General features: G+C 40.8%; 1 protein-coding gene across 1 annotated transcript in view; it reads left to right on the top strand.

The window, feature by feature from the left end:
* The window catches only part of LOC121422473, a 181,350-nt gene that overhangs the window by 91,864 nt on the left and 71,046 nt on the right, over positions 1-18,440 (top strand). The window contains exons 27-30 of the mRNA XM_041617541.1: positions 2,677-3,033; positions 4,774-4,872; positions 6,618-6,980; positions 7,661-7,756. Coding sequence (XP_041473475.1) covers positions 2,677-3,033; positions 4,774-4,872; positions 6,618-6,980; positions 7,661-7,756 — 915 coding nt within the window. The remainder of the gene's footprint in view (positions 1-2,676; positions 3,034-4,773; positions 4,873-6,617; positions 6,981-7,660; positions 7,757-18,440) is intronic.

Below are 18,440 nucleotides of genomic sequence, written 5' to 3'. Positions count from 1 at the left end.
ATTAGAATGTAGATCTTAGACCACGCCCAAATATAATGCAACAGCTTACCCAGGATCAACACCCACTCGTCCGTGATCGTAAACCAACACTCCACACTGGCTGGATTCAGTTCCAGTGTAGAAATTACTTGTACTGCTGTTAAACAAAGAACAAATCCAAAATTACTAACTTGTCTTACATACTTATTTTACTTTTTTTCATGCTAGCATTTCATTAAAATAATTTTCTCTGTATCAAGAAAAAGACTTCTATCAGTTTCAACTTGATAAAATCCAACAGTTAATATTAGAGACTGAAAATAAGACAACTAACCATTCCAGTTATTTATCCATAATTGAAATTACTATAACAATTGTCCTAAAATTATATCAATCCTCATGTTTCAAGAGCCATAACTCATTAATCACAATATGCTCAATAGTTCTTTCATAATTTTTAACTAAACAATTCATACCACAGACCTTTCCAAATCTAACATGTTTGTGTACATGTCCCACATATACAAATCTGTGTTACTTAATAATACTTGTTTGGAAATCAGTGAGTCTTGTCACAAAATAATTCCATCCTGCTACTCTAATATGACTAACATTCACTACCAGTACAAATAACATTTCAAATTAAATGTACGTACCACACTTCGGAAGATCTAAAGTGTTGGGAATCACCGGCAACGAACTTTCACCCACAAAATGTGATGCTACGCTAATGCAAGCTCAAGAAGGAATGAATCCCGATAACCTGCCCGATGCTACAGGTATTCTGCTCACATCACCAACCTAACCGTATCACTATGCCTTGCATCATTAAGACCTTCAATCTTTCACCTTCAACAGTCTTTCTAGATACCTATTTATAATGTACCTTTTAGCTAATTTGCACATCTTCCGACCATTAATTGGTTAACAAAATAAAAGTGCCTACGCTGTTGCTAAGTGGAACTAATTTATCTTTTACGGGAGTATCGTTCACTGATTAGTCTTCAGTCATGAACACGAGACAAAAGTCCAGCTGTGACTAATAAAAAAAAGGAATCCAAAGAACCCTAAACTGATTTGTTTTCATTCATAAAAACCAGATGGATGCGATTCTTAGTCATGTTTGACAAAACAAGGAATCCAACAACCTCGCAACCCAGATGACACGTCCTATTGAAAACAAACTTTGCATAGCCAATCCTAAAATTTCTTTAACTAAGAGGACGCCAAATCGAGCTTCAAATATCTTTATCTATAGAAGGAAATACTTTGGCTAAAACTCAACTTTCCACATAAACTTAACCTAGGCTCATATAATTTGGTGTATATCATACTAGCATAGATCCCAGGAAGCCGATTTATTTTAAAGTCAAAAGGCCAAGGTCACACTGACATGTTTTCGTCTTACCCTTCTGAAGTCCTTGTAAACGTGATAACTTCAGTTTAACTTAACCTAGGTTTATATAATTTGGTGTGTATGATTCTAGCTTAGATCCCAAGAAGCCGATTGATTTTGAGATCAATAAGTCAAAGGTCAAGATCACACTGACATGTTTCATCTTAACTTAACCCAATCTAGGCCGGGGCGGCCTCGGAGGCCATCCCCCTCAACAAATCGAGTTCACTGACTTTTTACTTTCAAGTCTTGCGCAACTTTTGAGACCAATTTTGTGTCACCCAGGTACGTGGTTCTGAAATTATGCAACATTATGTAAGTGCATGTCAGACCAATAATTGCTCAAAAACGTGGTATTGTGTACAAAGTCAATGCAAATTTTCCTTTCAACCAAAATTCATAAATGTATGATTTTTTTTCCAGGTCTAAATGTATTCATTTTATGCTTTATATGATCTCAGAAGGGTCCCCAACAAAATTCGTTGAAAAAACAATGAAAAACAGAAGGTAAAAAAACAATGAAATACATAAGAAATCGTAAAAAAACAATATAATTCATGAGAAAATGATTTCATTTCGCAATTTTTTTTCGTGTACACTTGCTAAGGAAAAAGTATGATTCCACATACTAATTACGCATAAATTAGCATAATTACTTAATAGTGATTGGCATGAAATAAATTACTGTACAATTTTGTAGATTATGTCACAGGCAACCCACCTGCCAATTTTCGGTGCAATCGCGCGGTCGACGGCATAGATCTCAAGGGGGGCCTGGGAGGCACCCCCGGCCATATGAACTCCCAAAATACCCCGGCCTAGATAGGGTTAACCTAGGCTCATATAAATTGGTGTGTATGATACTAGCATGAAACCCAGGAAGCCTATTGATTTTGAGGTCAAAAGGTCAAAATCACAGGGACATGTTTTCATCTTACCCTTCTGAAGTCCTTGTTAATGATTCTAACTTAGATCCCAGGAAGCCGATTCATTTTGAGATCAAAAAGTCAAAGGTCAAGATCACACTGACATGTTTCATTTTACCCTTTCGAAGTTCTTGTAAACACGATAACTTTAGTTGAACTTAACCTAGGCTTATATAATTTGGTGTGTATGATACTAGCATAGATCCCAGCAATTCTATTGGTTTTGAGGTCAGTAGGTCAAAGTTGAAGTTGCCACCTTCCACTTTTCTTGCTTGACCAATAACAACATTTTTTGGGTTACATGCTGGCTTATTATGTGCTCGCCTTAGAAACACTCTTGTTTTAATTTTCTTTGGTTTGTATTATCCTACACAGTTCATGTGATGAATAGTGGCCAGCATCTGGACGTTCTTTCACCAAATTACCCACATGAATACTCAACCAACACTATTATCTTATGGCGCTTTGAGGCAAATTCATCGATAGAAGGCAACTATACTTTTGTTGTGAGGATCCATGAGTTATACCTTGACAGCTATGATACTTTGCGGATAGGACTTGGTGCTGATCCAAATGGAACTGCTGTGGCTAATTTCTCTGGCTATGAACACCGCTATGGTGATAGCATTACCATTAAAGGAGACCAGCTCTTTATTCATTTTACATCTGATGACTACAATGGCTATTATGTTTCAGGATATTTTAGAATAGAAGTTGGACTCTATGGAGAAGGTGAAGTGAATTCATTTTTTTATAAGATCACATTTGATGTCTTGGAGTTAGAGAGAGGGTGTAAAAAGACTATCATTTATTTATTTCAGTAAACTCTTTGGCACTCTGCAGAGTGGATTTGGTGCATTACAAATCACATTCATTATTATTATTATTAAATTCCAAGGATTTAAAATGAATCCAGATTGGCTGCGAATAGTGACCAGCCGAATTTTGAATTTATGCTAAATCTTAAGGATTAACTTTTAAATCTCAAAAGATTTAAATTTTAAATTTATATTTAAATCATCAAGGTTTAAATCTAAATCTAATATTCGGCTGTTCACTTTTCACAGCCGATCTGGATTTATTTTAAATCCTTGGAATTTAGAGTGTACGTTGGATTAAAAACATACAAATATAATAGATTTGAACATAGTATACAAATACATGAGACTTGAAGATATTCTGTAATAATATTAAATAAAAGTAGGAAAAAGTTTTCCTAAAAAGCCTCAAAGGCTTGAAAAGGGGATACCAAGAATAATACAAAAGAATATAGAAAATGATTACAGAAAAGAAGAAGTATAGCAAAGTAAAGGAAGCATATTTTAAGACCAAAGTTTAATTGATTGCCATGATCAGCAGGCATGTTATCAGTAGTATACAGTGAAATGAAGCACTATACTGTGCATACAATTTGAATTTGAATTAAATTTATTACCAGATCTCACTGTCAGGTACAATTACCTGAAAAAGTACATCACGTATGAAAGAAAATATTTGGTTAATTGGAGCTAACATAATAACAAGATGCTAATCAAATTTAGCCACAAATGATGTCATAGTTAAAACAATTTGAACTAAATCAAAGTATTATCAATATTATACATCAAATTTAGTACTAGTATTTATTTTACTTATTAATGATACAGACAATTGCGGTCATCTTTAGTGAACATATTTACACTTTTTACAGAAAAAATATCTTAATTACTCACAATGGTCTTAATAAAGAAATTATTTTCTTTTAGGCAGTATATACAATTCCCAAATAATCATACAGGTATTCTTCCAGCAGCATTAGTTTTTACAAAATGATGTAATTAGATAAGATCCAATATTTGTTTGATATATATTCTCACTACTTGCTTTGAACTTAGAATTATTAAGACATTATTTTGAATAATTCTCAAGGAAGAAGCAGCGTAGCTCGCTCGGTTAGAGCGTATGTTTTGGATAAGATTGTAGATCCCAACGTGAGGGGTTCAAGTCCCGCTCGTCATGAAACGTGTCTAACAAAAGATGATATAGGGTTGTGTGTAAAAGTGCCTCACCACTGTCTTCAGTGCAAATGTGAATGCAGTTGGAAAACACTCCATCCATTAGAAAGGATACAAATGTTGGTCCCGTGTCTAGGAGAGTCACAACCTATGCACGTTAAAACCAATACACTATTCATCAAAGAGTAAGGCGTACTTGGTGTATTGCACCTGCTGGTCCCGGCAAAATTCAGGTCAAGTCAATCTTGGCATTCATATGCCATGGGCATTGACGGAAAGACAAGACAAGATTAATGTAAGGGACATATCATATGATGTAATCCAAGGCTAGACAGGCAACACTTCAAAATGATATCTGATTAATTTTCTTAAAGATACATGTATCTTTTTGTATGATTTTACAACCCCTAAAACCTATGTAGGAAAATATATAGAGATTTTATTATAAGTATAATACTGTTCTTTCATTTCCTTCTAGACATCTTTATTTGTGATGATGGTGAGAAGCTTTTGCATCAAGGTGATGTATGTGACTTGATTCCTAGTTGTGTAGATGGAAGTGATGAGTATGATTGTGGTAAGTCTCAAGATTTCTTAAAATTTTCTAATCAGATATTAAGTTATGAATGAGTACCTAAAAATAAGATTATCTTGCAGAAGAGTCATACTGGGATGCGCTTTCTCAGAATTTTTTCAGTCAAAAATCTTAAGTACCTTTTTTTAGAATGGATATATGATGAACCTTATGATTGATATCAAATGCAGGTGTATGTTGAAAGTATATTATGCAGTTACAACTGATCGTAAAAGGGTGTATGTGTAAAACATTGAGCTAGTATTAAAAGCCTTTTGAATAGAAAAAGAACAATTGCACATGAGCAATAACCTTTGATCTGAAAATCCTTGTCAATATAAAAGAATCCTGAGTGGCTATGTTTTCATTTCCTTTTTTTTTATCTTGACTGTGCCATGAGCATCTTCTAATAGTGGATACCAATGCATTATATGAATGATAATTTAATGTGAAGCTTCTAAAAATCATGGGGCTTTGGCTAAAAATGTAATTATACCAGCTTTTGTTATTGCATGCAAATTGTCTGATTAAATGAGAAAGTCTAGTGACACTTTTCATTTTTGTCTCACCTGCGAAGCAAAGTGAGACTATAGGCGCCGCTTTTCCGACGGCGGCGGCGTCAACATCAAATCTTAACCTGAGGTAAAGTTTTTGAAATGACGTCATAACTTAGAAAGTATATGGACCTAGTTAATAAAACTTGGCCATAAGGTTAATCAAGTATTACTGAACATCCTATTAGAGTTTCATGTCACATGACCAAGGTCAAAGGTCATTTAGGGTCAATGAACTTAGACCATGTTGGAGGAATCAACATCGAAATCTTAACCTGAGGTTAAGTTTTTGAAATGTCATCATAACTTAGAAAATATATGGACCTAGTTCATGAAACTTGGACATAAGGTTTATCAAGTTTCACTGAACATTCTGCATGAGTTTCACGTCACATGACCAAGGTCAAAGGTCATTTAGGGTCAATGAACTTTGGCCGAATTGGGGATATCTGTTGAATTCCCATCATAACTTTGAATGTTTATGGATCTGATTCATGAAACTTGGACATAATAGTAATCAAGCATCACTGAAAATTTTGTGCAAGTTTCAGGTCTCATGATTAAGGTCAAAGGTCATTTAGGGTCAATGAACTTTGGCCGAATCGGGGTATCTGTTGAATTACCATCATAACTTTGAAAGTTTATTGGTCTATAGTTCATTAAACTTGGACATTAGAGTAATCAAGTATCACTGAACATCCTGTGCGCGTTTCAGGTCACATGACCAAGGTCAAAGGTCATTGAACTTTGGCCGAATTGGGTGTATCTGTTGAATTACCATCATAACTTTGAAAGTTTATTGGTCTAGTTCATAAAAAGTGGACATAGAGTAACCATGTATCACTGAACATCTTGTGCAAGTTAGAGTAGTATTCAAAGTCAGCACTGCTGCTATATTGAACCGCGTGATGCAGGTGAGACGGCCAGAGGCATTCCACTTGTTCATTTGTTTCCTTCCTTAAAATTTGTAAGCTAGTCGGAGCTCAAATATCTTGCAGTATTTGATGCAATTTCATTGAGATATAGTAAGTTTGCAGTTTAAATGGCTCAATTAATTGTTGAGGATGATATTTTGTATTTGTAAAATATTTTACCAAAGATTTTATATCATGAATTATTTGTCTAATATCCCTCACTGAAGCCAAGAATGAAGGTAAACACTTTATAATTGTTTTCTCCTTCTTTTTTTTCAAGAATATATCTTGGATGTGGATTCGCATGTTCAGCTTTCAACTTTCAACTATCCGTATGAGTACTATCAACCAAATTCCTACATACTGTGGACTTTCAAAGCAGACGTAGACTCGGGTGATATTGCTTCTGAGTTATCCTTCGGAACGGTCCACCTTCGTAATTATGGAGACACTTTGAAAATTGGACGTGACTGGGACTCTACAAATTCTTCAGGGCATGTGATTACCTCATTTTATGGTTATTACTACAGTCGTCCAGAAAACCGCTACATCACAGCTAATAACTTCTTTGTTGAGTTCAAATCAGACTCATTCTACGGAGGATTGGGATTTCTTATTAACATCACAGTTTTCAATGCATCAGGTAAATATTTTTTTTCTGAAACACCAATCAATGACAGGCTGATACTAGTGTTTACAATACCAGAATTATTCTCTCAATATAATTGCAAGTTATCACTACCAGGGTAAAAATGGTTTGTGCCTCAGATTAAATTATTTATTTCATTTTGGTTGCTTAGAAAGGTAAGCTTCTGAAGATGTTTATATCATGTGGTCAGTTGTCATGTAGTTAATCGGAGTTATGAAAATTCATTTTTCTTCCAATTTCAAACAATTCAAAGAGAGACACGTGAACCCATAACCAATGTTCATTTCTGTGAAATAAACCATGTTAAGTCCTAAATGCAGTATACAGACTGCCCATGATCACTATGTGTAAATGGAATATTCATTTATCATATTGTAACTTTTCAACGTGCATAGGAATTGAATTCATGTGAAGATTGTTGTGTAGACCCTAGAGAGACCTCAAGATTTCATAATACAGAGATCATTGCTTGATTGAAGGGCTATGATTACACTTGATTACATTGATCATTGTCTCTTTTCGTATTTGGTGAAAGAAAGAGACACTCTATTCAACTCCGCTGACGCCTCATTGAACAGAGTATCTTTCTTTCACCTCATGCGAAATATCTCGCACTCATGCCTATTCACTATTTGTATATTGTCTTTGCAATTTGTTGTATGATTCTCCTACAGGACTAGCCTTCTGCGGCGATGGTCAGGGGATCAAAAGCAGCTCTCAATGTGACTTGACACCAGACTGTGTTGATGGTGGGGATGAACAGGACTGTGGTGCGTTGACCATTGTTAAAGTTATTTGATTACAATAAAATCACCGGGTTTCTGCGACACAGAAAACAGAAAGAAATTAGAGAAATTGGGGAGGACACAGCATGTCATGGAAGAAATGGTATTGCAGGCCCAGAAATATGAATTACGAAAGATTGAGTGAAAACTGTATGTAAAAATCAAAACAAATCCAATACAATAAAGCATTGCATCTATGGAAAATCTGCTGAGGAAACCTATGTGCAGTGTTTGACATGTGTTCATCAAGTTAGTCAGCATACAGTGCATGTTTATATGATAGACGATTTCCACTATCTACAATTCTCCTCGAAAGGTTATGAACTTGTTATTGAAATATGCAAACTTTATTGCTAGAATCTGAAATTAAAAACCAGAAAACTATGACTTAAGATAGCAATGATGATAACATAATTACCTGACAATTACTATTGATATTATGATGATAACATGATTACGTGACAATTGCTATTGATATTATGATGATAACATAATTACGTGACAATTATAATGTAATCCTAAAAGAGAAATGGTAACAACAATGCTGTCAACAGTGATATTGATTACAATAAGGCCGATATTAAAGAAATTAAACTGATTATATATTTCTGTTCGGAATACAGACTATTCCTTCTATTGCTGTAACTAATTGATCAATATAACTCCCTCGCTAGAGGTTGCATATAATCTCATTTCAGTCTCCTTTCTTCACACAAACAAAAGCAAACAAAATTGTTTGTTATATTTGTAATTTACTTCAATAACTCCATACATCTACTTGATTTGCTAGTTCAGCCCTCTGGACTGCCATACCCGAAAAGAACTCCCAAGAATTTAAAAATCGCGAGCGCGCCCTCTCCCGTTCAGGCTTACTACCCATGATCACCGCGCAATTAGCGTCCATCTTCCTCTTTTGCTTTCGGCAAGCCACCTGTCAAGACGTGCTCAGATAAGTCTCCTAAGAGCTCAAATCTTTTTTGAGCTTTGGTATATTATTTTTGCTTATCTGTTGTGCATTCTCCCTTTTAAATTCAATCTTTCCGTTTGTGTGTAAGATTGTGTTCAGAATTTACACCTGGCGCGACTTTTTAGCGTGTTTTTGGTGACACTTAAATTGTTTTTCTAACGTTTGAGTTCTCGTCGCGCCGCATCGCTAGCGCGTTCGCGAGGCACCGGGCTTGGCCTGCCTACGTGGCAGCAAGCCTTCACCTCCTGCCACGGTTATTGTTCTTCACGTTCAAAGTGTGGTGGTTTTTGGTGCCGTTTTTGAATTAAATTCTAGACAGCCTTTACACTTGTTGTCGAGGGTGTTATTGTTAATTCTTTTTGCAGGTCGGGATCTCCAACTCTGTTCCTTCCTTGTTTTCCGGAATTGATTTATTAAGATTTTCGATTGATTATTGATTGATTAATTCTTCAATTCTCCTTCCTTTCTGTTCTGAATAAATTTCTTGATTGATATTTTATTCACAGACGGATCTTAAAGCTCAATTCCTTTTTCTTCTGTTCTGAATGAATTTCTTGATTGATATTTTATTCACAGACGGATCTTAAAACTCAATTCCTTTTCCTTCTGTTCTGAATAAATTTCTTGATTGATATTTTATTCACAGGCGGATCTTAAAGCTCAATTCCTTTTTCCTTTCTGTTCTGAATAAAATTCTTGATTGATATTTTATTCACAGGCGGATCTTAAAGCTCAATTCCTTTTTCCTTTCTGTTCTGAATAAAATTCTTGATTAATATTTTATTCACAGACGCTTCGGGGATTGTTTAATTCGGCTTACGCAATTATACCTTGATTGATTGGTTATTCAATCCCCCCCAAAAAAAAAAAAAAAAAAAATTTTTTGTTCTTTACAGGTGGGGTCTCCTTCCTGTTAGAAATTTTTTTGACCTTTCCCGGAATTGTTTTCTTCGTTCAATTCCCTCTTCCCTCCTAGTCTTATATTTTTTACTTCGACAGGCGGGCTCTACGATTTCTTTTTGAGGATTTACTGTGTCGTTCTTCCTCTTGGAATCGTTACTAGAGACGTTCCTCCTTCCTCCTGTTCTGAAATTCTTTACCTTTCCACAGGAGGTTACATTTTTCCTCTTGGAAATTATCGTAAAATTTCTCTTATCTGGAATTGTTTGTCTCTCAATCCCTTTTCTTCCTGCTCTGAAATTCTTGTTTTTGTGTTTCTTCGCAGGTGGAAACTTCGTTCTCTTCTGAACTTGCATTCATTTTCGAATTTTTGTTTCGAATTTTTCCCTCGGGCACAAAAAAAAAAAAAAGAGAATATAAGAGGGGAACCTTGTAGGAGTTTCTTTTTTCAAAGTCTCCGACCTCCTTTCTATTTTCTTACAGGCAGATACCTAAACTATTCTTAGGTTCTTCTTCCTCCCTACCCCTCCCCTCTTGATTTGTTCTGTTTACTCAAACAAATTTCTTATAGGAGGAGGGAAAGACCACTCCGGTCTCCACCTTTAATCTAAGGATCTTTATAATAATAAAAAAAAAAAAAAGAAAAGAAAAATTCTTGTTTTTTCTTTTTTTCAGGGTAGAGAGAGGTACCGATGAATGGGACTAACACAGCCCCAGAGGACCTGGTGCCCTCCACGGGGACCGTCCCGATTGCAAGTTTACAGAAGTCGGCCCCCTCCAGGCGAGTAGGAGGGACGCCGCGGTGAGCGCCCGGCGGCGGTGAGTATGAGGGTGCGTCGATCAGCATTCCGAATTTGCGGTCGGATGCTAAGAGAAGGAAGGCCGAGACTGTGGTGCCACGGTCTCGGACAAGAAAAAAGTGGTAGCCAAGGCTTCCAAGCCTAAACTAGGTCCTGCCGCCGCAGCACCCATAGGGCTATGCGACCCACCGGCTACCGGGTCACCAGAAGTCCGGAGGGAGAGTGCGGTTCTCTCCCCCCGGCACAGGTCAGGATCTCTGTCGTATAAGTCGTCCTCCGTTGACAGCATCGGGAGAGATCGCCCAGCCCCTGACCGCGAGAGGCGTCACACATCAGACTGTAACCACAATCTGACCGTGACCACAATCTGACCGTGACCACAATCTGACCCCGTCAGATTCGGGTGAAGTTTCGTTGTTGGCGGCCGCCCTGCCAGGGGCGGCAAATCGTAAGAGATCACCCGTGCCTCTTGTGCCTTCTTCTGCTCCGGCCACGCCGGCGGAGCCCGCAAAATAAGAAGAAGAAGAAGAGGTCGAAGGAGAGGTCGGCCAGCCCTGCTGCCATGGGCTTTTCCTCCTTCAGACCCTTGTATCGGTGGTCAGATGTTACAGTCATACATGCTATGCTGCTATATTCTGCTACTGCGAGAGGCGTCACACATCAGACTGTGACCACAATCTGACCCCGTCAGATTCGGGTGAAGTTTCGTTGTCGGCGGCCGCCCTGCCAGGGGCGGCAAATCGTAAGAAATCACCCGTGCCTCTCATGCCTTCTTCTGCCCCGGCCACGCCGGCGGAGCCCGCAGAAAGAGAAGAAGAAGAAGAGGTCGAAGGAGAGGTTGGCCAGCCCTGCTGCCATGGGCGTTCCTAGTTCAGACCCTTGTGTCGGTGGTCAGATGTTACAGCTATTCATGCTGCTACATTCTGCTACCGCGAGAGGCGTCACACATCAGACTGTGACCACAATCTGACCCCGTCAGATTCGGGTGAAGTTTCGTTGTTGGCGGCCGCCCTGCCAGGGGCGGCATATCGTAAGAAATCACCCGTGCCTCTTGTGCCTTCTTCTGCCCCGGCCACGCCGGCGGAGCCCGCGAAGAAGAAGAGGTCGAAGGAGAGGTCGGCCAGCCCTGTTGCCATGGGCGTTCTTCCTTCAGACCCTCGTGTCGGTGGTCAGATGTCACAGCTATTCATGCTGCTACATTCTGCTTTCGAGCAGTGCGGGTTCACCCCACCCTCGACGTCTACTCACCCCGCTGATGCCCCTGAGCATCAAGCGAGACAAGTGGGCAATAACCACCAGACACCCGGGAAATCCTCAAGCGATTCTGTTAAATCGCCAGCCAGTGCACCGACTAACCGGGTACCTCAAGATCGCGTGTGCTTTCCAGCATTTTCGTCGATCTCAGAGCACGTGTCCCAGCCGACACGCGGGGCCACCCCGGCGCTTACTGGACTCCCTTGCCTTCATGAGAGCCGACCGAGAGGCCGTACGGCTCCCGGAGCTCCTCCAGGGGAGGAAACTTGTCATGGGGACAACCTCCCGGTTCAGTCCATGGAGCGAGACTCCCTTTACGAGGAGTCTCTCGAAGGCGGCCAGTGCGAGGATAACCCCTATCCCGCGGTCGACTCTTCAGTAAGCGCTCAGGCGCTGCTTGACAAGTATCTACCTCACATCTACCCTCCGAGCGGGGGTATTGATGAAGCAGGGGAGTCCTTATTTTTTCGCCCCGCCTCTTCAGACGCTCCGAGGTCAATCGGCCGAATTGGGGGTCTCCGAGAGTGACGGGGTCGCCCTAGACGAGGCGGCTCCTACGACGAGGAAGCCGCCAGCTCCGAGGGTGCAACCCACCCCCGCTCTGCTGCTGCCCGGAAGCGCCAGGCTCCGGCACCACTGTCTCGAAACTTTCAAGCCTCTCGAGGCTAGCGAGAAGGCAGAGGCAGGGGAAGGGGGGGCGATTATTATGCAGGTACTCCCGAATTCGCCCTCTACGTCAAGCTCACATACGGCGACGACTCCTTCAGCGGTAACTCTCTCCATTCTTCCCCCTAAGCGGGCCCGTAGATTGGAGGTATGAATCTCTTACATACCGCATGCCGCACTTCTCTCGTGAGAATGTTTGGCTGCTTTGAGAGGGCAACCTATCACGTCCGCGGACCGTCCGCCCAGGCGACGGGACCGTCGTTTTCTGGCCTGAACCTCACTTTCTATTCGAAAGTAAGGGTGCCCTGTCTTACTTAGCTCCTACCCTTGCAAGGCCAGAGTCAGGGCTAGTACAGACACCCGTTCTCCAGCGATCGCCGCTGAAGAGAGGACGACTCTGATATGAGCACCATCACCGCTCAGCGGTATGTCTCACTATCTCATAGCTCTCCGAGCTCATGAGTATGTATATCGGATCTGAATGTCACGGCGATTAAAAAGTCTTCTGTGCTTAATAATCGCTATGCCTTCACCACCCGGTGCATTATGGTTATGTTAACCTATTTGTCTCGTATTCGGGCGGCTCGTACGAGCCCTGCCCGAGCTGCCATCACCGGTCGTCCCCCCGGACACCGCCGGCAGCACCCGCACCGAATACGTGGAAGGAATCAGCTTTTCATATGCTAGATATCCCTCCTGTTGACATTCACAGCTGTTCCCCGAGTCTTTCCCGGTTGGGTAAACATCATCTCGGAGGAAAGTAACCGCCGTACATCTCATGAGATTGTTGGCTATGTACGTGTGTTCAAGCTTGTTTAAAGCCCCAGGATTCTCTGTCGGCATTCTATGCCTACTTTCTGGGCACACCCACCGTACCGGGTCGGCGAGTTCACACCAAACTGTACACCGCCAGACCATCGGTCGAGCTCTAACTGTCTATCTTATAGACTGCCCTCTATGTGGGTCAAACTTGCGGGCGTCTCCGCCATTCCCTCCTTGGGCGGAGTGGTCTACGGTGGATGTCTTAACCGTACCCGTTTGTCGAATCGTCTTCTTAGAAATTTTTTCACTCGGCACACTCGAGTCGCCTCGCATGCTGCTTTCATCCTCCTTCCATGCAATGCATGTGGCCAGGGTCACCGCGCGACCGAGGATGATGTAACCGTGGATGGATGTATGCTTATGCCTTCCTAACCACGATCACTACGACCCGCCTTCTCTCGGGCCGACTGTGGATGAGTCTCTCCATGTAAGTGATTTACTTCACTGGAGTTCTTCTTTTAGAAACTTAGATTCTCATCCCCCGCTGCTTAGGGCGTCATTTTTGCCGCCCCCCGCAGCTTTTTGGAGCTCCCTATCTTACCGATATCGGTCTGTTCCACGCTGCCGCAACCGGCGCCGGCGGTGCTTGCTCTTACGATCACCTGAGAAACAGGCCTTGTGACTGTTTTCATAAACAACTGGTTCTCACCGCAGACTGATGGAAATTTTGTGATTACTTCCTCAAGTCTCCTTCGCTTGTTTCTTCAAGCGAAGACTTCGACACTCTTAGCCTGTTTCCGTCCCTAACTTGATAGGACAGGGCCGTTGCTACCTCATTCGATTCCGTTGGGAATGTAACGGTTGAGGTATCATATCTGGCGATGTCTGTTCATTTAGTGCATCTTTTGATTGTCGTTTACACGTAATATCGTGACAGATTTTTTTCGCCAGCTCCCTCTGACGTACGCTTGCTGCTGCTAGGGATTCCCCCGCCCAGCGGACAGCCATTGCAGCCTAGCCTCACGGGCTCTCTTGGCGATGGTGGCTTGAGCCAAGCCACCTCTTCCACCGCGGGCACTGCACCCTCAGATGGGTGCTTCAATCAGTATGGGAGAAAGGGGATCCTGAGTTCTCTCTCGATCACTCGGTCTAACACACTTTTGTCGTGTTGTGTACCGCGCTGTTTATCTGACACGCCCAGTGGAGCTGTTTTGACCAGACTGCTCTATTCTACATAGGCAGCAGGTCCGCGGCATTCCTTATTAACAGGATGGCACTCAGTCGCTTTCTCAACCCTTGACTGCCTTACGAGTGGTTTTCTTCTTAAATCCCTACTCTCCGTCGTTCCTGGTCCCCTTCGGACCGCTAGTAACTTTTTGCCACAGCTCTCTATCAGAATTCTGCAGATTTTCTGCCCTCACGCATTTGAGACAGATATCGAATTCTGGGCGCTTTCTCCCACGCGGAGGCTTCTGAGACATCTCGCCTTCTCAGATTGGTCGATTGATCACTTACTGAGCCTTAAAAGCTTCAGTTTTCCGATCACGATTCTTGTTGAAATTTTCAACAAATTCCGAATCTTACGCTCTAGTCAGCAGGTGATGTTGTTCTCCTGACACTAGGCCGAGGGCCCATGATACTGAGTATTCCTGAGTATACAGGGCATTCCTCGTGAGGACATTTTGAGGGCCGCCTTTTGGCGCTCAACTAACTCCTTCACTTCATTCTACTTGAAGGACATCCCGTCCAGCAAGGCGAGATTTGCTGCTTCGGCGCTTAAAGCAGCTCCGGCTTTTTCCCCCTCTCCCTAAATTTCGTTGTTTTTGTTTTTTAAATTTTCTTAGGCTTACAATTGAAAACATGCCTCCCTACGGTTTGAGTCCGTGTTGGTCTAGCAAATCAAGTAGATGTATGGAGTTATTGAAGTAAATTATGAAAATACTTACCTGATTTTCTTATTTACGAGATAACTCATACATCTACTTGATACCCTCCCACCGACCCTCCGCCTTGCGTAGCAACATGTTTCAACGTATGGGCTTGCGAAAGTCGAGGAAGATGGACGGTAATTGCGCGGTGATCATGGGTAGTAAGCCTGAACGGGAGAGGGCGCGCTCGCGCTTTTTAAATTCTTGGGAGTTCTTTTCGGGTATGGCAGTCCAGAGGGCTGAACTAGCAAATCAAGTAGATGTATGAGTTATCTCGTAAATAAGAAAATCAGGTAAGTATTTTCATAATCAATTTGTTTAATTGTTTTACTCTTGGGAGAGTGCGGTCACCGACACCTCAAAAACAAACACAGTCGTTCTCAAATTAACAACACCTCGAAAACATAATGTAACAACTGGCATCTAACTCAGCTTGCATGCTGATTTGAATTACACAGACTATTCTAGTAATCGTCATGATTACACATCCTAAAGAACATTGCTCTCGTGTATAACATGTAAAATGGTTGCATATTCGTGAAACATCAATATTTGAAATCTTAGTGATCGTATGCTAATTACACTGAACGATTACGTATGAATTTCCTTCATAATTAGAATAATGAAACGATAATCAAATATTTATGAATTATCGAATCTTAGAAATTGAGTTATCATTCAACTTGATAACTAAGATTTTGCTTGCGTACTGCAAGCAAAACCATGGACCTTGAGATAGGCGAAAACAGAGCTAAACCAAATAAGGAAAATTCTCTGAAATTCCTATCCGACCCCATTAACCCTATCTAGGCCGGGGTATTTTGGGAGTTCCTATGGCCGGGGGGGGGCCTCCCAGGCCCACCCCTAAGATCTCGGCCGTCGACCGCGCGATCGCGCTGAAAATTGGCACGCGGGTTGCCTGGGACATAATCTACAAGATTGTATAGTAATTTATTTCATGCGAATCGCTATTAAGTGATTATGCTAATTTATGCGTAATTAGTATGCGAAATCATACTTTTTCCTCTAACTCCCTAAATAAAGCTCCAAATGTACTAATTTTTGGTATAGAAACTCTTTGTGGTGTCCTTAGCAAGTGTACATGAAAAAAATTGTGACATCAAATCATTTTCTTATGTATTATATTGTTTTTTGCAATTTCTTATGTATTTCTGTGTTTTTTTGACCTTTTGTTTTTCATTGTTTTTTCAATGAAATTTGTTGGGGACTCTTCTGTGATCATAAAAAGCATAAAATGAATACATTTAGACTAGCAAAACTAAAAATAATCATACATTTATGAATTTTGTTTGAAAGCACAATTTGCATTGACTTTGTACACGAAATCACGTTTTTGAGCCATTTTTGGTCTGACATGCACTTACTCAATGTTACGTAATTTCGGAACCACGTACCCGGGTGACGCAAAATTGGTCTCAAAAGTTGCGCAAGACTTGAAAGTAAAAAGTCAGCGAGCGGCGCAGTCAAAAATTTTCGCACCGCGAAAATATCGCACGATTCGTTGAGGGTGGCCTCCGAGGCCCCCCCCCCCCCCGGCCTAGATAGGGTTAAGGCGATCGAGCGAACAAAGAAAATAGCTCCAAGGTCATCCTACATTTTTACTAACCCTATCTGATTTTGGTAAGGAATTTTTGACCACCTAAAAATATGGTTTTATAAATCTCTGTGTTAAGGGAAAAAATATGCTGCTTCCCTGTATGGTGTGATGACCGCGAATGAAAGCTAACCCGAAATCTCCCTTCCACCCAACATAGCAACAATAGCATGTTCGTAATCACATGCAATTCAACATTCCCCCTCAAATGAGATAACAATTCTCTTTCTATACAATGCTAAGAGAATTTTACAATCTCATTTCAGTCTCCTTTCTTCACACAAACAAAAGCAAACAAAATTGTTTGTTATATTTGTAATCAATTTGTTTAATTGTTTTACTCTTGGGAGAGTGCGGTCACCGACACCTCAAAAACAAATATTGCGAGGTAACAGATCGAATGGGATCAAAATTAGTAATTATACTAACTAGTAGTAACTATAGTATTAACATATTTCTATGTCAATGTGATTTTGAACTTCCAAACTATTAAAAGTACAACCGTGAAAGTATTTACTCTTTGTCTTTACGTGATAAGACGAATGTGACGAAAGATCTATTACCATTTTCAGCACAATGAAACTTAAAAGAAAATTATCCCATACAAACAAAATCAGCACGAAAGAGCTGGACCTTTTAACATACGATTAAAACGTTATAATTCAGAGAGTCATTGCTCTTGCAACGGATAATTTGCTGGAAATGGAATCTTTTACGTATATGCCCTATGCCGTGCAAAACATCTCTAATTAACAAAGCTTGAAGCGGCTTCCGATGCTCCGCCAGCTCGTGCGTTCCGAGTGTGGAAAGATATAGAAGAAGACGAAGATCAGACGCAGATGCGTCCTGGCCCCCTTTATCTGCTACCAGCTGAGCTAATTCTGAAGACGTTGCTGGTTCTTTTTGATGATTTTGATTTAGTTAGGCTTCAACGAGATTCATCAACGGCCAATTTGATAATAGAGCTATCAGTAGGAGATGGTGAGGTATCGGCCAGAGTGTGTGACCATCGTATACTATGGCGGTGTCGATCGGAGAAATTCTTGCTGCGGATTTCGCCAAGTGTTGAACGTATAAGACTAGATGTACTGGCCTCACGGGAAATGCTTGTAGATCATGTTGGTTTGTGAGTAACCTCCAACGCTTCCAGTCACTCCAGTACTTGCCCATAGTAGCAGGTGCCTTGGACTTCAAAACGGAATCTTGTGGAGAGGACGTTTACTCAAGAAGATACATGTTGGTTGTAATCTTTGTGTCTGAAGAACTGATTCGGCCCATTCGGCCCATGTTCCGGAGATGAGAACATTATTCTGAAAAAGAAATGGCAGTAAATGAAGTTGCAAATGGGGACAATTTTCTGACAAGACTAAATGGCGGACGTGTATTACCGCTCTCATTGCTTTCTTTGATACCAAAGACAAAGGATTACACATCTTAAGAGTTGAAAATATTTGCAACATGTATTGCTACCGAATTATCGATCAAGGTGTGGAAGACAATTGCTCGAACTATAAATGATGTAGTTTCGCCGATTTGGCTATACTTTGGCTATAATTATTGTTTAATTTATCAAACGAATTTCAAAGATAATGCCGTAGGTCATAGAATAAAAACACTGAATATCAAAGTCCAATCTTTGACTCTGAATATCAGCATATAGTGCATATAATATATCGCAATTGTGATCCAAATTATGTAACTCAGTTCGTCAACAATACAACTACATAAGTCTTCATGACGTCAATCTTTGTATAAGCATATGCCGCTCATGGGTTAA

Source organism: Lytechinus variegatus, chromosome 10, assembly GCF_018143015.1.
Source record: "Lytechinus variegatus isolate NC3 chromosome 10, Lvar_3.0, whole genome shotgun sequence".
Lineage (NCBI taxonomy): Eukaryota > Metazoa > Echinodermata > Echinoidea > Temnopleuroida > Toxopneustidae > Lytechinus > Lytechinus variegatus.
This window is presented reverse-complemented; position numbering and strand designations above follow the sequence as displayed.